This window comes from Aquarana catesbeiana, linkage group LG03 (genome assembly GCF_042186555.1).
Source record: "Aquarana catesbeiana isolate 2022-GZ linkage group LG03, ASM4218655v1, whole genome shotgun sequence".
NCBI lineage: Eukaryota > Metazoa > Chordata > Amphibia > Anura > Ranidae > Aquarana > Aquarana catesbeiana.
In genome coordinates this window covers 405,089,288-405,112,365 of record NC_133326.1, presented here as the reverse complement: position 1 = coordinate 405,112,365, position 23,078 = coordinate 405,089,288, and the positions used below count along the sequence as shown (strand labels likewise).

The following is a 23,078-nucleotide window of genomic DNA, read 5'->3' as shown; positions in this document are numbered from 1 at the left end:
CCAGGAAGGGGCCATCCCCAAACTTTAAATTAAACCAGAAGTAGGGTGCTACTACCCAATATGATCAAAAGATTGTGTAGAGCTACCTGGGTGCGGAGAGGCAGTCGCACAGCTGCAGTAGCAATCATGAGAAAATATGGTCTGCAACTCCTTGCTTGCTCTTTAAAATCTTCAAAATGTATTGATTCTCTATAAAAGACACAGACAGCAAATGTAAACGTGTTTCAGCCTTGAGGGCCTTGTTCACTACAAGGTCCGCAAGGCTGAAACGCGTTTACATTTGCTGTCTGTGTCTTTTATGGAGAATCAATACATTTTGAAGATTTTAAAGAGCAAGCAAGGAGTTGCAGGCCAGCCATCCCCAAACTGTTCCTACAAAGTTGGGAGCATGGAATTGTCCAAAATGTCCTGGTATGCTGATGCTTTCCCTTCATTGGAACTAAGGGGCCAAGCCCAACCCTTGAAACCCCACACTATAATCCCCCTCACCAAATGATTTGGACCAGTGCACAAGGCAAGGTCCATAAAGGCATGGATGAGCAACTTTGGGGTGGAGGAACTTGACTGGCCTGCACAGAGTCCTGACCTCAACCCGATATGATATTGAACCCTACGGACCAAGACTGGGATGCCATTAAAGTCAATGTGCGTGTAAAGGCAGGCGTCCCAATACTTTTGACAATATAGTGTATATAATATATATATATATAATTTTTCTAAAAGCAGAGAAGAGACCCTGGAAAATAAAACATAAAATGGTTGTAGTTCCAATTGTTAATGTCACACAATACTAGCACAACGGTTAAAATGTTCAAAGGAGCTAAGCTATAAAAGTATAAACAGAAAAGTCAGTGCTACTACACATACAACACATAGATAGCAGAGCTCCCAGGTGTTCTATCCACAATCGCTAGCGGAGTAAAGTAATGTAGGAAAAATGATCCGCACTCCGGTTGTTGCCCTTTAAAAAAATCTTTGTTTTTTTTGACAAGCCACAGTGAACAAACGCAGATGAGAACAGTTGACACGTTTCAGCATATAAGGCCTTAGTCATGCCCACATTACAGACATAAAACTTTGAAATAAATGGTAGCTCTAAAGCTCCACCCATTAATTGTCTTAAATGACTGCAGGCAATTAACAAAAAAGAGAATCAGCTGCAATACATGCTGGGTGATCCAAGTGTATGCCACTAAATTTTCACACACCTTGTGGTAATGATATGCACATATATGTACACACATGGATATATCCATGCACAAATACATAAGAGAAAACACCATAAAATACAAAAAACATTAAATAAAAAAAGATATAAAAATGACAATCCAGGTATGTAAAAAGACCCCCCAGAAGAGAGAAAAAGGAGAAAAGGGGCACTGGGGAGAGGCATTCTAATGTAGATGCAAATCCAGATCCCACCTCAGGTTTTACCCCCGAGGTGATCTAGTTTTTAATCTAAAGATCCACCATGCTTCTCTCCCCAGTAGCCTTCTATTCCCCTGAAGCGAAATGAGGAAAAATCGCCCTGATGACATTCTCTAAAGTGACGTGCTGCATTCAAAACATTTCTAGCATTCGCATTATTTGTGTCACAATAATGTTCCCCTATACGGGCTCTCTAAAGATGTGTAGTACAGCCTACATATTGGAGGCTGCATGAAATACATGTGATCGGGTAAATTACATAGTTTGTGCCACAGTTGATATATCGCTGTACAGTGAATTCTTCATCTGTAGCTGTGGCAGCAAACGTTTTACCCAATTACACAAGTTACAGTACCTACAGGTTTTTGTGTTACGAGGATAACTTCCAGGATATGAGAGCCAGGTGGATTGGCATTGTTTAGATGAGAAAAGACTAGGTGATAGTGCAATCCCTAATGTGGGCACACATTGGCTAGAGAAACGGCAACCTGCTTGCAATATCCCATTTAAATCTTTATCTGTATACAGTATTGGCAGATTATTTTTTAATATTCTAACTATTTAATGATATTCTTGGGAAAATGTAGTTACAAACGTAATGGGTTTGCCCAGTCCTCTATTTCTAAAGTTGTAAGGTTTATTCTTATTTTTTTGCTCTCTCTTGATTTTAGACATATCTGACAATAATTCCTCTCTGTCCATTATCAAAACCCTTTCCAGTCCTTGGTGTATAATAGATTTGTTATAACCTCGGTCCAATGAACGCTGATAAATGACTTTGAATTCCAGCTCAAAGGCTGAGTGTGTTGAACAATTTTGTTTGGCTCGAATAAACTCCCCATAAGGGATGGCATTGATGGTGTGGGATGGATGACAGCTGCCTACAAAAAGTGTAGTGTTACCAGAGCATGGTTTCCTATAGGTGCATGTTAAAACATCACGCGTAGTTGGATCACCCTTTATGATGTCTAAAAAATTGATCCTGAAAGCATCATGCTCAATTGAAAAAAACAAATTTAACTGATTGTCATTAAGGCATTTCCAAAATTCATGCAGTCCTATAGTGTCACCATCCCACACCATCACAAGGTCATCAATATAGTGACCATACCATACAATCCACCTGGCAAAGAGGTTGCTGGGAGAGAACAAAAATTGTTCCTCCCACCAACCCATATAGAGATTCGCCATGGACGGTGAGAATCTAGCACCCTTCGATGCCCCACAGCACTGGACATAATACACGCCATCAAATAAAAAATACGCTTTAAAAGTCCCTACAGATAATCAGTTTGGAGTTAACAGTGAATATCTAAAATTATTGCTCTTACTTTGGAGTGTGCAGTGATGTTTAACATGTAGTGCAATCAAAGTTTTTGTACGTAGTGAACCCCGCCTGCTTGTCTTTATGTTCTTATGTGTGTGCATGTGGGGCTGAGGGGGGGGCTCAACATTTTTTGAGGGGTTTAAGTACTTGGGCGTAACTTTAATTTTTATGCGGCGTACACATGAGTGGAATGTCCGACAGAAAAAGTCAGACGGAAGCTTTTCATCTTATATTCTGATCGTGTGTATGCCTCATCAGACTTTTTTTTTAGAAAATTCTGATGGACCTAGAAATAGAACATGTTCTAAATATTTCCGACGGAACCAATTCATAAATACAGATGAGCGAGAAAATCGCTCGTCTGTATGCTGTTCAGACGCACCAAAAACAACGCATGAACTGAAGCAAGTATGAGAAGCTATTGGCTACTGGCTATTGAACTTCCTTTTTCTAGTGCCATCCTAAGTGTTGTACGTCACCGCGTTCTTGACGGTCGGACTTTGGTCGGACTTTGGTTTGACCGTGTGTAGGCAAGACCGCTTGAATGGAATTCCGTTGGAGTTCCGTCGGAGAAAACTTTGGCGTTTATCCCGACGGCAAAACCGGTCGTGTGTACAGGGCATTACAGTTTTTTTCCTCACTTAAAGTGTTACTAAACACAGTAATATGAAAATAGTTCATCCACCCCCCCCCCCCACAGTGCTCACAGCTTATAAACCTTCTTTTTACATTAAAATACTGCTATTATATACCTTTTTGGATGATCTGTATACCACCGTTACATGATAAACTGCAAAGTTTCTCCAGTGTTGAGAGTTCAGGTAGGTGGAGATTTCCGTATACACGCCCACATGTGTGATGTCAATATCATGTGACCTGTCTAGCTCTGAGAACAAGGAAATGTTCTCTCCAGAATAAAAGACACAACTGAGCATATGGTTGGCTACCCTGCCTGTGTTGGCGGGCCTTCCCCAGATAAACAGTGCAGGAAGGAAGGATGTATGCATACAGGATAAAACAGCCTTTTTACATAATGTAGAGGATTAACCCCTAAAGTTCCACAGTGAGTATAACAAGCATGCTAGGCTGCATATACAGACAAATTTTACTGTTGTGGGTTTAGTAACACTTTACCTTTTTATTTTTATTACAAATGTGATACTATTTTGTTTTGATGGATTATTTTTTAATGAGAAGTCAGATGTCTAGGAAGGGGAAATGTTCACTGGTCTCTCTTCCCTCTATCCAGCAGAACCTGCCATGTGGACAGTCAGCTTGTCATATTTACACACATTTACCACAGCAGCTGGGAATGTGTGCTAAATCTACCGCAGCTGCCCACCTATACATACATTTGTAGAAGCAAAAAGTAAAGTTGATAAGTGCTTAAAGCATGTATAAATCCAAATGCAAAAGATTATTTTTTCCTTGTAAATGTAGGTCTGCCTGTAAAAGGAGGCAACACTATGCCACCAGCACTCAAAGATGTGGTAGCATTGTCACCATCTTGTGGGAACTACATCAGCCCTGCTTTCATCTACTTTACTGCAGTCAATGCCGCCTGCTGGTTGATTTAGCAGCTGATTTCACCAATTACCAGCAGAGATTGTGATTTCCTGTAATTGTCGCTTTGCTGGACAGCTTGGTCTGGTCCAAGCAGTAGACAAATAACAGATCTAATGCCAGTATCAACAGATAATAAAACATGTCACAAGGGGGCTCAGGGATGCAAGAACTACTGTGCTAATGCTATCGAAAGACTGCATTATACAGTATAATTTTATCTATAGTATTACTTTAATATTAACAAACATGCTGCTTTTTGTTCTTTTAAATAAACAGTTAATAACACAATGTAAAATGCATAGACAAGCAATTTGTAGATTTGCAAAGCTGGTATAATCTCTTACAGGGAAAGTGATAGTGATCACACTTTTTCTATTAAAATGGTGAGTATAAAACTATCAACAAGCAGCAAAAAATTTAATTAACATGTTAATTAAGTACAGTAAAGGTCTGCATTACATTCCTACGTATGCTGTTTGAACATGTGCCTGCTGATAATGCTCATGGGAATCCCCCTAACAACAATGAAAATATTACCCATCTTGCTGTGCAAGTTGCATATGATTACCACACAGGTCTATAAACACTTTTAAAAATGTTATAAAAATACATATGCTTACTTCACTATTTGTGAATTACTAGTCTGAAAATGTCTGATCAGAAACAAAATAGCTGTCAAACTGAGTTATAATCAGATTTGAAAGCACGTGGACAGCAGATTTACTGGGAGCAGTATTCTTGGTGGCTCTTGGGAGTAAGAATGTTATATTTCCACATAATTTGTGTCTAAATGGACATGCAGAGCAGAGCTCAGGAGAAAGCTGTGTGCTTTGGGGGCACTTGGCAGGAGGAGCCAGATGTGCTGACAGGGGACCCAAGAACAGGAGGATCTGGGCTGCTCTTTTCAAAACCATTGCACAGTGCAGGTAAGTATAATATGTTTGTTAATTAAAAAAAAAACAACAAATTTTAATATCACTTTAAGATCTTCTCTTTCCAATACTAATACCACAGCCAGGTAAACATCTGTGTTCCTTTATTTGTACCGTCATTGGTCCCGTCATGTAACAAGGATTGGGTTATTACATATATATATATATATATATATATATATATATATATATATATATATATATATATACACATATATATATATATATATATATATATATATATATATATATATATATATATTTCCCTCTTCACTATGTGCAATTTGAACAAGAACATCCAAGTATTTTTTTTTTTCATTAACAAAACAGTTACTTTTATAGGCATTCTGTTTCTGCTTAAACCCAGTGCATTGGTTTGTGAATCTATTTTCTGTCACCGTTTGTGTTCTGTTTTGTCTTTGCTTCCATCCAATTTATTGCTCATCCTTGTTAACACCCTCTAGTTCTCCACTCCATTCCTCTCTCTATTTCTACTTTATCCCTAGTACAGAAAAAACATTCTTAGAACCGAAGGTATCTATGGAGTTTATTCACTAAAACTAAAGAGTGCAAAATCTGCTAACAGGTTTTTTTTTCAATGCTCAATTGAACAAGCTGAAGTTAGAAGCTGATTGGCTCCATGCACAGCTGCACCATATTTGCAGTATCCAGATTTAGTAAATCAACCTATGTATGTCTCATTCTATCAAGTATCCAAAAAAGGGATTATTCCATAATTTTGGATAGCGGTTCTAATCATGCATATCATTTCTTTATGCCCCTTGGCCAACTATACATTCAGGACTGCTGGTGTATAACATAGATAGAGTGTAACATTGTAGAACCATTTACTCCAAATGACATACAGTTGTTTTAGACATGTCAGTCAATATCAGAACAGTACATGGAAAACAATAGCTTCTATGAATACTTCTTGTTCTTTTAATTCTTCCATTATGGTCTATGGTTTTACTGTCCCATATCAACATTCCTCCAACCCATTTTTTTTTCTAGTTACCTCATCAAATTCCTCCCAATTGACAGTGATGTTGCTATACAAAAACTTAACTTTTCAAGGGAAGTTGCACTTTGAATGGGAATTTTCCCCAGAGCTTAGTGAATTTCATGAAAGTTCACTATTGACACTGCTCCCCTGATCTGACTCTGGCACCATGCAGCCTGTCTAACAGAAGTGGACTTTTCTGCCACTACATCTGAAGTTTGAAAACCTTTGGCATTTTATAGAACCTTTGGTTTCCAGGAGCTCAAAATGCTACATGTCCTCTTTTTCCTTTCACCCTGTTAAAAATCTGAAGTGGAACCCTTTTACTTTAACATTTATTTTGTACTGGAGGCAGCAGAGGATTTTTCTCCCTAGGAACTTATGAATTACAAGCTATGGCTTCACACCAAAAGCTTTCCACTGTGGATACATTAATTAATGATGTGTGCACTAGCCTTTGGTTAACAACAGCTAATTCTACACAGCTAAAAGAGACCCCTATGGGTAGTAAGAGACTGGCTAAGTCTAAAAAACTTTCCCTATGCATTCACATGGCTGTGCACTTTAATGGGGATTGGCCTTGCAATGAAAAGGTGTGGTACTTCTCCTAAGCTTTTGCTGATATTTATTCTATGGAAAAGGAATTTAAAAATAGTCTATTCTGAGAGGGTTACTGCCATTGCTGTTTTCAAGAAACACCTTGCTCTTGCAGCTCCAGTTCTGCAGATGGCAATTGCTGCCATGTCTATTTATCAGACTAAAGCCAATTAATTGAGATGCATAAACAGAGACCAGTAACTGGTGATGCATTGCATTCAGGCCTGTTGTTTTTATCTCTGTGCATAGGAAAGCAGAAAGCAATAAATGCGTTGTGCAAAGGTCCCCCTCTTGTGTTTTTTCTGTTTAAACCTTGGAACAGCATTAATAGGATACACTGGAATACAAAGATACCATGGCACAAAAGGAGAAGGGACATGACTGTATTGACACCTTAAGAGCTTTTGACCCATTTCATAAATAGGGTCAATAGGCTCTGGTGAGTGCATTGTCTGTGTGGCAGAACATGAGAGTTGGCAGAGAAGTAGTGCATAGAATAAAAATTGGTGGCACTGATTATTCATTCCCATTGAATGGACTTTGGAGTACATATTGGCTTTTTCTCATTTTTTTTCTTTCCTTTATTATTATCATTTTTATGTTGTTCTTTTGGTAATTTGCCATATGGTATGCGAAAGAACAAAAATTCACAACTTATGAATATTGCAATTAAGATGATACACTTCAATATTTTGGGAAATAATTGAACATAAGCACTTGCAGAATATTTTAGGTTATTTACTTTAAATAATTCCTGAGCGCTGTTTCACTTTTAAGTATGTTTTTAGGAAATGTCTTCTACACTTGCCCTTTGATGGTGAATGCCTTTTTTGGGGAATCCTTGACAACTTGTCAAGGAAGTTACTGGAGGAAAGGTACCCCTACCCCACAAAACATATCTAGGTCTCATATTACTAAGTCTTCTACTCAAAGAAAGTCATCTTTTCTTGAGGACCATCCTTAAAACTAAAGCTTAACTGTCCTTTTATCACAAGGGTCTACCAATCCCACCAGGCCTTTCCAGAATCCCACACCACAATGAAGGAGTGCCCCATTCCTCAAAGTGGGAGACGTCTGTTAGTGCTTGAGCCAGTCTGGATCTGTGACAGGTTCTTCTCAGCACCAAATGTGCTTGTCCTGCTACTGGTTTATTTATGAACCTAGGGCATTCATGTCAAAGGTTACCTGAACGATCTCCTGCTGAAAAATTCCTCAGCCAGAATCTTGTTTGCTAATGTCCAAAGTACCATACAGGTCCTTCAAACCTTTGGCTGTTCAATCAACTTTCCAAAGTCTGCCCTACAGCACTTTTGCCATCTGGAGTACCTGGATCTAATCTTGGAGACAGCCCAAGCCAGGCTCTTGCTTCCTTAGGAGAGGACCACCTACCTAAGGTCAAGCTCTTGGACCCTCAGGTCACAACTAAGCTCCTCAATTTGCTTCTGCATGAGGGTTCTGGGCCTCACTGTGGCCTCCTTTGAGGCAGCTCCCCTTTCCCTATTTCACTCCAGATCTCTTTAATCCAGAATCCTCCAGATGTTGAACAAGTAGACAAATGCCTGGATTACCCAGTGCTTCTATACAATCAAGCTCTAATCACCCTGGCATGATGGATTTCCAATCCCGCTCTGGAATTGGGAAAGTCTTACCTTCACAAGATTTAGAACACAGTAATGACAGATGTGAGCCTTACAGACTGGAGTTGAAGTGTACAACTTCCTGATTATCTCTCAGCATTCTGGACTTGGGAGCCATCAGACTGCCCCAACAATATTGGACCAACCTTCTAAGAGGTCATCTAGTCAAAATACAATTGGACAATACCACAGCAGTGTCCTATATAAGTCATCAAGGGGCACCAGTAGCATAGTCTACACTCATGTGAAGAGAATTACATTCCAGCTCTCTTGGCTATCCAATTTTGGTAATAGAAAATTGACAGGCTAAGCTGTCAACTCCTAGACTTGGGGGAGTGGCTTCTGCACACAGAGATCTTTCAAAATCGGGAAAACTTACATGTGGACATCCTGGCTTCCAGGTTCAACAACAAGCCAAACAAATCTGTAGTCAAGACCATCTTCACAGTAGTTGCTCACAGCAGATGGTGATCCCTTGGACCCAACTTTAAATGGTTTATGCCTTTCCTCCCTTGAATATCCTCTCTGAACAAGATAGAGAAGTATAGGGTTCTAAAAGGCATATTTAGACTCCTGGTGGATGAGCCTCGGGCTCTTCCAAACAGACCACATTTATTGAGCCAAGGACCTCTCCTCTACCTGTTTCTTGGTCACTGGCTTTAACTCCATGGCTGTTAAAAACCCAAGTCCTAAAGGATAGGGGTATCTCTTACTCAGTCATTCCCTCTTTGCTCGGAGCAAGAGAATCTAACACAAACAAGATTTACCATCATAAATGGAGGGCTTTCTCTGCATTGTGCAAGGACAGAAAGCTTAACTTTACGGAATAATCACTCATATTTTGGCCTTTATTGAGTCTGATCTTGATGTCTGACCCTAAGTACTCTCACGCAATAGGTCTCTGCCTTATTTATCTTCTTCCAGAAAAATTGTAGCTTCACAGTCCCTTATCAGGACTTTTCTACAGGGAGTTACTTATATCATTTCCTCAATTTCATCTTATGTGTTACTTTGGAAACTCAACCTGGTACTCTTTACTCCTCAGAGACCCTCCTTGGTACCTATTAGAGACATTCCTTTGGAAGACTTCACCTCTAAGATTGCTTTTTTGGTTTCCATTGCGTCTGTTAGGTGTATTTCTTAGTTAGCAGTATTCTCTTGTAGAAAGCCTTTTCTTGTTTTGCCAAGGACATAGTGATTTCAAAAACCTTCCTTTTTGCCTAAGGTGGTCTCCTTTTTCCACCTGAATGAAGACATTGTCCACCCTTCCCTCTTTCCTGCCCAAAACATGACAAGTAAATTGTCCCACATTGTCTAGATGTGGTCAGGGCTGTCAGGGTCTACCTGAAAGCTGTAGCCTGTATTCACAAGACTGAATCCCTCTCTATCCTGCCCGGGAGCTCTTGTAAAGAACAACCTCCCTCCCACTCCATCATTGCCAGGTGGATCAGACAACTAATTTCTGGGGCCTATGGCCTTATGAATAATGTTCCTCTCCTTTTCCATTAAAGCCTATTCCATCAGAGCTGTTGGTGTCTTCTGGACTTTCAGCATCAAGCAACCTTATCCCAGATTTGCATGGCCACCAACTGGTCCTCTGTTCACACATTTTCCAAGTTCTACCAAGTGTACATTCAGATCTCCGCCCATGCAAGCTTCAGCCGCTTGGTGTTTCAAGCTGTTATTTGAGTATTTTATTCAGGTTTCTTAAACCCTTACGTTTCTTGTAGACATGTTGGCAGGTGTAAGAAGCTATGTTGTTCCCCGCCTTTCAGTTTTAAGGTTTGGGTAAATTCCATGGTCTACGAATACCAGACTTGTGTCTTATACTATATGATTGAAGCAGAATAAACCCAAAAGCAAACATTTATTGTATTGCAGTTACCAATTCTTAGCTGTGGCAGCTGGATTCATTTTCTTTTTTAGGTTTTCTATCCTTTATTTTTATCTGGTGATCCTGTGAGTAAGTCAGTTGTTTATCAAGCTGTCCTTCAGAAGTAGCACTTAGAGGGATGAAGCAAAGCTTTTACCACTGACAGGGGTGCTTCAATTGTCAGCTTTTATATATTTATTTATTTAAGTAAAACCTTTATCCCAAAAGAAACAAAACTGTTTGCTGTAACTGTTTAACTATAAAGTATTAGCTGGAGCTCAACTTCAATTTGTTAGTGTATCTAAATATGCTAGCACATCTAACACTTCTCTCCCTCAAGATTACCAGTGCTGCTGTTCAAATGTCCCCCTGCGCTTCTTGATTCAGAGAGGAGGCATTATAATACAGGAGGTATGATACTGGCCAGAACACAAGATATAAACAATGGGAAAAAAACTAAAAAAATGCAGCCACCACATCTAATGATTCTGATATAAAGCTTGTATTACTATTTTCTTACTGGTGTACATCTATCCACTCATGCTTAATGTTATCTGTTGATTGAAGTAGTTCCTCTGATCCCTATTACTTTGATTAGATTATTGGTTAATTTCATAGGAAGGGAATCAACTCTTTTCACATAGGCCCTGTCCTGGTTGGAGGCAATTCCAACTTTATTATCAAACCCAGTCTTCCACTTAGAGAAGGTTCTGTTCTCTTATTTATCTACAGTTTCAGTGCATTGCATTGTTTGGGGAGGGTCTTTTCTCATTATCCCCCAAAAGAGGGGTATACTTGCTTAAAAACGGGAGCCTTGCAAAGTAAGCAGGAATATATGGGAACCGTTTATAGGCTACCCTTGCAAATGTTTTTCCCAATATCCAATCACCTGAAGGTAGCAACATATAACCTACAACCCATGAATAACAGTCCCCTGTCCTGTACTGTATTCCAAAATAAGGATTTTACATGTAAGTCAAAATTACTATTTTTTTATTATAAAGAAGGAAAAATTCACAAAATGAAACATTTAAGACACATATATTTTCTGTTATCTAGCACCTGTAAATTGTTTTTCTCATTACTGTATAAAATAAAACAGTTACAGTAACAAGTATTGCCTGTGGTTTGCTGCCTTTCACACACATATTATTGTATATACTTTAACCTATAATACATTGTGTGAGGATATTTAGATGGCAGCCTGAATTTTAACAGAGTCGCTCTACAGATGTTGTCATAGTAACCCCAGTGCTGTGCAAGATGTGACACTGGCTAAAATAATTCTAATACAAAAGAAGAGTAGGAAAATCTACAATTAGCCTGATAGCTGTATATGGCATCTCAAACAACATAAACCAGAAATGTCCAAGATCCAGAAAAACGTTCAAGATCCAAAAATCAATCCTACAATGCAGTCCTAACATATCTTAATGCATGCGATCCTAGAAAATGCACTAAGGTTCTACCTCAAATGAAAAATACATAATAGAAATACATTGACACATATATATGGCGAATGCTTGCTTGACCCAAGTTTCTACCTATTACCTACAATAGAAAGTCTTCAAAGACAAATGAAGCCATCATCAGCTCAGAACTCACATTCAAGAGAAGCCACAGCAAATATTAGCTACTTTGCAATTTTATTGCATGACTTCACAAGGATTTGCATGTTATATTTGAAGTTACTTTATGCACAAAATTTTTTTGAATGACTTTGTATTTGGAGAGATCTCCTGCTACAGTATGCAAGTGATACAGTGTCTTAACCTCCCTGACGGTAATCCCGAGTGTGGCTCGGGGTTAAATTTCAGTCCCATTAGCGGTAACCCCAAGCCACACTCGGGATTACATTGCAGGATCCTGGTGCGGTGTTACTTACCTTGTCCCCAGGATCCTGTGATGTCCCCCGCAGTGTCCGTGGGCTGTGTCTCCTCCGAAGCCTTTCTGTGCCAGGCTCCATTCCCTGCGAGCGGCGCGACGCACAGGGGTGGAGCCTGGAGGCAAATTCAAAAAAATGTACAAATCATACCACATACAGTACTGTAATCTTACAGATTACAGTACTGTATGAAATCATTTCACTTCCCTTTTGTCCCCAGTGCTTTGGCCCATGCCCTGCATGCAGTTTTATGTTATATATATATATATACTGTTCTTTCTGCCTGGAAACTGGAGATTGTCCATAGCAACCAAAAAGTGTCCCTTTATGTCAAAAGTGGCTTTAGATAGAAAAACAGCGATAGTAAATGAGAACACTTGCAAAATTGAGCGATAGTGAATCGTGGGGAAATTTATTTTATTGTTATTATATTATTATTTTTTTTAATTATTTATATTTATTTATTATATTATAATTTATGTTTTTGTGTTTCAAACTTCATCATACCCGGGATATCTACTAGACTCTTGTTTGTTTAATATTTTATATTTATTCTAAAGCTGTTAGAAATCTTAGTAGTCTACCTTCTGCCATGTTAAGCTGACCATACACTGGCTGAATGGAAAATAAAAAATAAAAACCAGATTCCTCTATCCAGATTATGTAGCTGCAGCTGACCGGCCTTCCCTGCTTGACAGAATTTAATCAAGGGACATGCAATAGCTGCAGCCCCTGATCAGTATTTTAGGAATACAATGTCTTGGCAGAGATTCCTCCATTCACTTAATTTGTGTTAATGGAGGAAAAAAAAAGCTCACTGTGCATGGCTAGCCTAATTGTGGAACATCCTTGCATTCATTATTTGCTCTCTTGTGACTCAGAATCAAATTACAGCAGGCTATAGACTGCTGCCAGCTAGTGTGGCAAAGCAACTACAGGCTCTATAAGGATCCTGACCATGTTGTTGTTTTCCACTCAGCTGCCCAACTGACAGCTGGCTCTGCACCTCATCGCCCAGCTGGGAGCCAAAGGGGCAAAGTGGAGAGCATGACTTACAGTCATTGCCCACCGCTCAGAGCTGACCTAGACCTGAGTCATCAGTGGTCATGTGGTCATGATCAATCGCTCAGTTCTTAAACTTAGAGCTGACTTGTGACAGCTGCAGCATCGCACCAATGCTGCAGCATAGAGTTGAGTATGAAGGTTAATTGTTTTTAGAAACCACAAGCCTCTTCTTTACCATAAAGTATGTACAAATCAAACACAAGTAGCAGGAGAACTGTCAGAATATTCAGTAAGCTACTAGGGACAATTGCTGTGGACAGAAGTTGTCAGGGAAAAGGGGGGCACCAGTGCATGGAATTATCTTTAATAAACTCCAAGGAAAGAAAAAATACACTCTTGCATTGGTACTGTTCTTGCACTGCACAGGTTAGATGCTCATTTACATCTTTGTACAGGAAAAACATGTTTACATACTCTCCTCTCCTGAAGGCATCCCCCAGGCTGTCAGACCAGTCCCTGAAGCCTTTTCTCCTCTATGCTCTGGGCCAAAGTGTAGGGGAGAGAAAAAAAACGCCTGCTACTGGAGGAGCAGAGAATGTGGTAAGTTAACTGCTTTTTGTGGCCCCTTAGACATATTGTAAATGTACAGTACATATATGCCTTGCAGTGCAGGGGCAGGCCCCAGGAAAGGAGTATTTTTCCTTTTTCTGCGAAGGTGGACTTTAACATTGATTTTCCTGCTTACCACTCTGAACTCAGTAGCTTACTTAGCATCTAGGATCTCAGGTGTAAATTCCAAGTCCTCCCAACCATTTCACCGCCATAGCAATCAAGTCAGTTAAATGAAAAATATACAAGAATTGTAGTAGCAATAATAATGACCATTACAGTGTTGTTAGATCATTACAGTTGTCAGTTTTTAGCTGAGGAGACACTCTGGGATTTTTACAGCCTCAGAAAGACTATGTGAGGCATACAAAGCTTATTTCAATGTTGACCAGAATGACCTGAGCTTTGAGGGCAAGGAAATCTACACTACTAAGATAGCTAAACAAATTCTCGTTACTGTACAGCCTGCAACAAAGATCTGTGACTAGCAACAACACAACAATTCTAAAGTCTTTTGCTACATGTCTCACTTCAGCTCTTCTTGACTGTAAATATCATGGGGCTAAAGGGTCAGTGTCAACAGCGAATTCTGCAATTTTTAATGTTGCAGTACTGGATCTGCTACCCTGGGCTGATATAGCAATTGTTACTCCACTGTTACACTTTGTTTTACTTCCACTCAGAACCATGAAAGGAGATTTAAGAGAAAATCTTGTTTTTTAACTATTGGTGCTGCCATTGGTGACTTGCCTGTAAAAGTTTACATGTCTTGGGCAGTTATTCTTACTGGTTTCACTACCCAGTGAGTCACTGACATTTTGCAAGTCACATGCAGTGCATGACGGAAACTTTTGCTTTGTTTAATTTCAGATTCATTTGTTAACTTATTGATTTTATTTTGTCGTATTTGTTATCTTAGAATTTATTTGTTTTCAGAATTTGTTTCATATATTCATTGTTCCAAATTGATTCATATTTCAGAAGTTATTTTTGAAGATTGGCTATATTCATTTTAACATGGTAATTTTTTATTTCGGGAGATCATTTATGCACTCTGGATTGAATTGAGGTGGATCCATCAGAATCTTTGAATCATAACATAATGAATTAGAACCAAATTCATTTTGGATTCATTCATTATGTTATGATTCAGAGATTCTGATGGCTCTACCTCCATCCAACCCAAACACAATAAGTAGGAATCATCATCCTATTTCACTTTAATACCTTACAGTATTTATTGTAATATGTTTCCATCTCATGTGTAGTGTATTTTTTATAATAATGAAAAATGTTAATGCAACACAAAACAAAATGGATCCAAATCAGTTCAGATCCTTATATTATTTTGGAATCATTTAAACATTAATAAAAGATCTGAATGTAATGGATGAGTATGAATTAATTCGCTGTTTTGGTATAATTTATTTTGGGTTCCTTGAAATGCATTACTATTGTGATTCAGGGATTCTAATACATCTGAATCTCTAAGTATGAAAATCTTACCTGCATTTCAATTCAGAACAAAATTAATCGGACATGTCTACTTACTTGCAGAATGGTATTTACTGGATCTATGTTTGTTCCTGGTCAGTGGCTCACCATGTAGTTAAGCTAGGATGAGGATGACAATCCAGGAGAAACTTTTAAAATCAAATAAGTAATAGAAGCTCCCATACTATCCTCTAGTTTTCTTGAAGCTTGCATTTCATGGCATTTATGGAGGTTTAAAAGCTAAAAATCTATTGTAAAGTACAAGTTGTGAAATAGTGCAAATGAAAAATGAAAATTTTCTACCTTTAGGGATCCACGCAACAGAACAATAAATGTCCAGCATTTAGTCAATACATTGACTATTTTTGTAAGTCTCACAAATTTTTCATAAAAAATGTTGGCGCATTATATGATAAAAAATGCTAACCCAGTCCTATATTGATAGTTCATCAGCCCAATATATTATGTAGAACTAAACAAAGGAAGAGGTAGTTCAAGGATACCCAATCAGTATAAAAATTGCACATGCCACTAAATTCATAAAAAATGCATATTTTATTAAAAAAAAGCATATGACATATAAACAACCATAGAGATCAGAACACCAAAGTGATATCATCACATATAAATATTTTTGCATAAAACTGCCAATGGCAATAGTCATTTATTGCCTTGATTTTTCACATTTTGTCATGTTACGACCAAAAACGTAAATGTATTTTATTGGAAAATTATGTGATAGACCTACACAAATTGGCACATAATTGTGAAGTAGAAGGAGAATGATAAATGATTTTACATTTTTTTACAAATAAATACCTAAGAATTGGGTGTGCATTTGTATTCAGCCTCCTGAGTCAATACTTTGTAGAACCAACTTTCGCTGCAATTACAGCTGTAAGTCTTTTTGGGTATGTCTCTACTTTGCACATCTAGAGAGTGACATTTTTGCCCATTCTTCTTTTCAAAATAGCTCAAGCTCTGTCAGATCGGATGAAGAGAATCTGTAAACAGCAATTTTCAAGTCTTGCCGCAGATTCTTAATTGGATTTAGATCTGGACTTTGGGCCATTCTAGGCATGAATAGTCTTTGATCTAAACCACTCCATTGTAGCTCTGGCTGTATGTTTAGGTTTGTTGTCCTTCTGGAAGGTGAACCTCCACCCCAGACTCAAGTCTTTTGCAGACTAACAGGTTTTCTTCTAAGATTGACCTGTATTTGGCTCCATCCATCTTCCCATCAACTCTGACCAGCTTCCCTGTCCCTGCTAAAGAAAAGCATCCCCACAACATGATGCTGCAACCACATGTTTCACGGGGAGATTGGCGTGTTCAGGGTGATGTGCAGTGTTAGTTTTTTTCCGCCACACATAGCGTTTTGTTTTAGGCCAAAAAGTTCAATTTGGTCTCATCTGACCAGAGCATCTTCTTCCACATGTTTGCTGTGTCCCCCACATGGCTTCTCGTAAACTGCAAACGGGACTTCTTATAGCTTTCTCTCAACAATAGCTTTCTTCTTGCCACTCTTCTATAAAGGACATATTTATGGAGTGCACGACTAATAGTTGCCCTGTGGACATATTCTTCCATCTGAGCTGTGGATCTCTGCAGCTCTTCCAGAGTTACCACAAGCCTCTTGGCTGCTTCTCTGATTAATGCTCTCCTTGCCCAGCCTGTCAATTTAGGTGGGCGGCCATGTCTTGGTAGGTTTTCAGTTGTGCCATACGCTTTCCATTTTTGGATGATGGATTGAACAGTGCTCTGTGAGATGTTCAAAGCCTGGGATATTTTTTAAAACCTAACCATGCTTTAAACTTTTCTGCAACTTTATCCCTGACCTGTCTGGTGTATTCCTTGGCCTTCATGATGCTGTTTGTTCACTAAGGTTCTCTAACAAACCTCTGAGAGATTCACAGAATAGCTGTATTTATACTGAGATTAAATTACACACAGGTGGACTCTATTTACTAATTAGGTGACTTCTGAAGTCAATTGGTTCCACTAAATTTTAGTTAGGATTATCAGAGTAAAGGGAGCGGAATACAAATGCATGCCACACTTTTCAGATATTTTTTTGTAAAAAATTCTGAAAACAATTTATCATTTTCCTCTACTCTGTGTTGGTCTATCACAAAAAAAACAATAAAATATATTTACGTTTTTGCTTGTAACATGACAAAATGTGGAAAATGTCAAGGGGTATAAATACTTTTTTAAGGCACTGTATATCCAAAAGTGAATGTGTTTCACAGTCACTGACGCTTCCTCTGGTCTTCATGTTTTCAAATGAAAGATGCCTGTTGTGGTGTTCTGATTCCTATGGTTTTTTATATTGAATATGATTTTTTGTAATAAAATATTTGTTTTTATGAATTTAGTGGTATGAATAATTTTGATACTGATTGGTCATCCTTGAACAACCTCTACTTCCTCTAATTCTTTTGTTTGGTTCTACATATCTGTGAGTTTCACACAAGCTGCATATCAAGTGCAAGACTGTTGGATTTGTGCAAAAGGATTGACCAGAGATATTGCAACAAACCTAAGTCTGCTTTGCTGCATGGCTGATATGAAAGAAAACAAGTTAAGTTATGGTGAAGGTGGGCCAAAAGTAAACAAAAAGCCCTTCATTAGAGCACCAAAATGAGTTTTACTAAAACAGCAGGTATTTTTGGAATAATCTTATGATGACAGAAATGGAACAAAAAATCAAACTGTATGCAACCTTATAATGGTAATGGCACTCGCCAAGTGCTCTTCAATGCAGCAATGTTTTCATACCTTGCACTAATGATGGCTGTAACATTACACAGTATATAAAAAGTAGTATTATATCACATATATTCTTTTTATTTAGTGATATTTCAGATATTTTATTAATTCAGTAGTTAACAGAGTATACAGATGTCTACAATTTGAATTTGAGTAGACATCTTGGGTATGAAGGGTGAAGGAACTAACACCCAGTTGCTAAGGAGCCCCTGACAGGTCCTGTAGGCTTTAGACCTGTCAGCTGCAAAATCCATCAGGGAATAAGCGGTCTGTACACACTCCCTGTCTACAATCATTATCATTTTTTTAAGATCAAAGGAAATATGTTTCATTTCTAATAAAATTCAAAATATTAATTGCAGGGGGATGAAACATAACCCATAACCCTCTAAATGCACACAATGTGAGCTTTGCACAGAATTGTATGTCTTGGTTGTACAGCACCACCTAGGGACTAACAAAATTGTTATATAGGGCGTGCTGGTGACAATCAAACCATAGTTGCGATCAAGATGATGCGCTGATATCAGAAAACCTAATCCTGTCTGATAACAAAACATATGCGGCGCTCCTTATGCCCACAATGTATAAATGGAAATACACAAAAAAATAAAAAATTTAAAAATGCCACAATAAAGATCCAGAAAGCTATTAGAAAGTGCAATGCGACTCCACTGAAACGCATAAAAATGCAAATGATCATACAAGCCCGTGACTCACATATAAAGATGGTGAAAGTGACATACATATAAAATGATAAATATTTATATAAAAAAATATATAAAACATTCAGTTGTGCATGAATAGCAAACATAAAATAAATTTCAATTGAATAATAAAAATAATCAAAATAAATTCATAAATGGTAAAGTGAAATTCACTAAAATAAATAGATGTGCACAACTTTCATATGAATAACAATCAAAATCAATTCATAAATAGTGATGTGCAATTCATTAAAGTACATAAAAGTGCAAAAAGTTCCTAACAATCTGTGAACCAAAAATGAGCGTAAAAATGTCCCAATAATACGTGAAAAAATGTGATCCCGACTTCATGCAGTACAGCTCCTAATGGCAGCAAGGGCAAATCTTCTAGTCATACACAAAAGTGCAAGTGCAGTGGACATAAGTATGGAAAACAGTGACCAAGGTGAATAAGTGCTTCCAAAACAGGCTCCGGGGTGCGACACCTGTTTCCCCCAGCCTCTCACCTGTAGCAGCGGCCCCAGTGGGCCAAGTCAAGCGTAAGCCGACAAGCGGTGTAGATCTCCCCAGGCACAGCAGCTTCCGGTGGTAGTCACAGCTAATGGGGTCATATAGTATCCAGCCAGCAATCACACTTCCCACATTCTCAACACCATATACTGGAGGCAGGGCTTTACTCTGGTGCAACTCTTTATGAAGAGTTGCACCAGAGTTTGCACTCTCCAGCTTTAGTAAATAACCCCCACAGTGGTGGCAGAAGGGATGCTGGCAGAAACACAAGTGAACTGGTAGAATGACATGGGAGTATTTAAACTAAGGGAAGTAGACAGTTTAAAAATGGTGGACCTGTCTATCACCACCTCTTGTCCCAACCAGGTTAAATTTGCCTAAGGTTTCAGAGTGGTCACATGAGCTGCTGTGGTGGTAGTTCCACCACTGCTCAGGACAGAATAAGCACAATGAAAGAGATGTAAAAAGTTCAGAGAATTTCCTGTGCTAGATTGGAATTTTAACAATTATGGACATCCCGTTTCTAAGAAAACAAGTTATATACATGACGAGAAAGTAATTTTGTTGTGATGTTGCAGAATGTAAAGTGTATTTATGGTCAACATTTTAAATTCTATTTTAATTTCCACATTGTGTTTCAATTACCTGTAGCCTATACCTTATAATCTTAATGATCTTCAAGTTAAAAAACATACTTTTTAAAGAATCCCAAACATTTACTTTCTTGAATTCTTTGACAGATATTAATATGCCCCTGGAGTGCTGTGTCACAAATTTCACAAAGCCTGTCTTCTAAACTAAAGAGGCGTGGGAGGTGGATTCAGTAAATGAAACACTGCTTGCAGGCAGCTAGGTATATGCACTATATAGGCACTATGGGATATGTAGTCCTTAGAAATTGAAGTATTGATTGAACTAAATGGATTGTGTCTTTTTTTCCACCTGACTAACTCGTTAAAGAGGAACTGCAGGCAAGGTAGCTTAATCCCCCAAAAAAATTATACAACATAACTTGTAAATAGTAGTGAATGCCAGCTTACTCTTTCTGTGTGCAGATTTTTTTTTATATTGCTCTCTCTGGTGTTGTGAGCAGCCATTTCTTGTCAGGGCAAATGAAGCCCAAGCTGCAGTCTTTCTGTATTAATACAGACAGCTCCATCTTGCCGGCCAAGTAAATCTCACGCATGCGTGGTAATGGGCTTCCGGCAGTGCATGCGTATTAGAAAAGCTGCATCGAAGGTTTGGAAGCCCATGTACATGAAGGGCTCAGCCCAGCCGCACATTCGCAATATAGGTATTTTTTTTTCTATGGCAGCTGCAGCGGGAGTTCGCTGCAGCTGCTTCATAAACCTCACATGGCACACTCAAGGTATGGGACTATTTTAGATAAAGATAAATTATTACGTATATTATAAATTAAATAGGAATATATTATATAGATAAATATTTTTTTTTAAAAACTGTATACTTTATTTAGCAGTCTCCTCCTATGTCCGCCCACTTCCAGCCCCCTCCAACCATGCTGCCGTCCTTGGCTTTCCAGTCACTCCCCACAGCTTTGATCCACTCTGCCCACCCCCTTTCCTGCCAGCAAACTCTCATGAGAGTGAGAGGAAAAAAAAGAGCACTGCTGACATCTCCATCTGACATTTATCTCCCAGGAGTCAGTGCAAATGCAGGAAACAGAGTCACAAGTCTAAGCATTTTACAAACAGGGAAAGAGGAAGTACAGAAAATAAGGTATTTAATGCCACCAAATTATTTTTATAAATTACATTTTTTATTCTTAATGGTTGCACAGAAAGGGGTGAAAGTTTAATTGAATGAAAGAAGAAAAAATTACTAAAGGTCCGCTTTAACTTTGTAAAAGTAAATAAAAAAAATGGGCAGAGAAGACGCTGCAAAACATGCAGGGAATCCTGGAAGTTGGTAAAAGAGAAAGCCTGCAGATAGGCAGCACTCAAAACATGAAAGGATATTTTGCAAGCTTAAATTAGGCTGTCAACAAAAACTATTATTTGCATTTTTAATTCACTGCTAAGTTATAAAAGAAAAGTGTATGTCATAACTATGATTCACTTGTGAATAGAATTTACTAATGACCTTTATTTGTATAATTATATTTTCATCCAAAATAAACACGCTGCAAATAACTAAATTACAGCTGAAGTCTAAAAAGATTATTCATCTATACATCATTAAATGTATTTTTTTTTTAATGTATATAGTATAAGGTACCTAAGTTTCATCTGGTATCAGCCTTTTACAGTCCCTGTATAGCTGGACTGAAATGTAAGAGGAAGGAGCAGTACAAGGAACCGATCATGTGCTGACAAGAAACAAGCTGATAGGAGGAGAAAGTAGCATGACAGAGAGATGAGCTCATTACTGTGCTACTTCTCCTTTTGTTGGTGCAGTCACAGACTAGAAAGGGTACAGGGTGTCCTGGGCTCAGAGGTAGTGGTTGAAAGATGCTGACTATCAGAATTAGGACATCTAGTGGTAGAAAAAAAGTACTATAGTAAAATATCTGGATTAAAAGTGATTATTTCAGCAAAAAAAAAAGAAAAAATGCTTTTATCAGCGTGCAGTATTTTGTTTTTCACTTACATTTAAAACAATGTTTAAAATATTTTAGAGGCATTTTGCTGCAGCCAAATACTTTAGAAATTTGAAAGAAACTTGAAGCTGTAGCTAATAATTAATGCAGCAGCTATGCATCCATTATTCAGGAAAGTATTTCAGTTATATCTATAAAAGAATATTTTTTTTATGAGGTACTTACTCATAAAACATTGTCCAGCCAGTCTCATCACTTTTTGTTGTTAACATCCCAGTATTTCCATCATATGTCATTAAGGACAATTCCAGATTTTGTGTAGAGACCATCTTAAGTCCTCCATTGGTAGCAAGTGTCAAGGTGATAATCTGATTGTCTGGCATTAGTAAATGACGTGGAGTACCATTAGAATCCCTGCGGATTTTCAAAGAGTTGCCACTATTGTCAATAACTTCTATCACATCATTGTCGGCACTGTAAGTAAAATTGTACAAGTATTCCCCTGTGACCAAGCTCTGTGTGTACTGATGAATACCATTGATATTAAAAATATATAATTCTTGTGCTCCTGGAGATGCAATTTCATACTGATTAAATGAAGTGAGAGCAGGGCTGTTTTGAACAACAGCTCTTATCCGTATATTTCCAAGGTCTGCAATGTATACTGTACCATCGGGTGCTACAGCCAAGGATGATGGTGAGTTTAGAAATGCATCGGTAGCATAGCCATCATCTCCAGCATAACAGTTGCAGTTGACATCATCTTTGCAGTTGCAGTCAGAAGCCGCCCCAGCTAAAAGAGAGATTTCACCATTGGTCGTCACTTGGCGTATTCTATTTATTTTTTTTTCATTTGTTTCGGCAATGTATAGTATCCCAGTATGGGAAATAGCAATTGCACTGGCAGATTCAAGTGCAGAATGAATAGCCAGTTTGCTCAAGGAATAGTCTATACCAGGCACCTGACAATGCATTGGACGTCCAGCTATGATGCTAACTTGATGGTTTTCTGTAATCCGCAAAATAACATTGTTTTCTAGGACGTAGAGTGAGTTATCCATTGGGTTAACTGCTAAATCTGTTGGCCATTCCATACGAACCTGAAAAACATTTTATAGCTTGCAATTTAGAAGATCCCATTAAATAATTCAATAACATAATACTAACCACTTA

The 23,078-nt window shown here is 38.3% G+C and overlaps 1 protein-coding gene across 6 annotated transcripts in view; it reads right to left on the bottom strand.

Moving 5' to 3' along the window:
- The window catches only part of TENM2 (teneurin transmembrane protein 2), a 2,056,834-nt gene that overhangs the window by 83,777 nt on the left and 1,949,979 nt on the right, over positions 1-23,078 (bottom strand). For all 6 annotated transcript variants that reach the window (XM_073620699.1, XM_073620701.1, XM_073620700.1 and 3 more), the window contains one exon: positions 22,131-23,005. In XM_073620699.1, the coding sequence (XP_073476800.1) occupies positions 22,131-23,005 (875 nt within the window). The remainder of the gene's footprint in view (positions 1-22,130; positions 23,006-23,078) is intronic.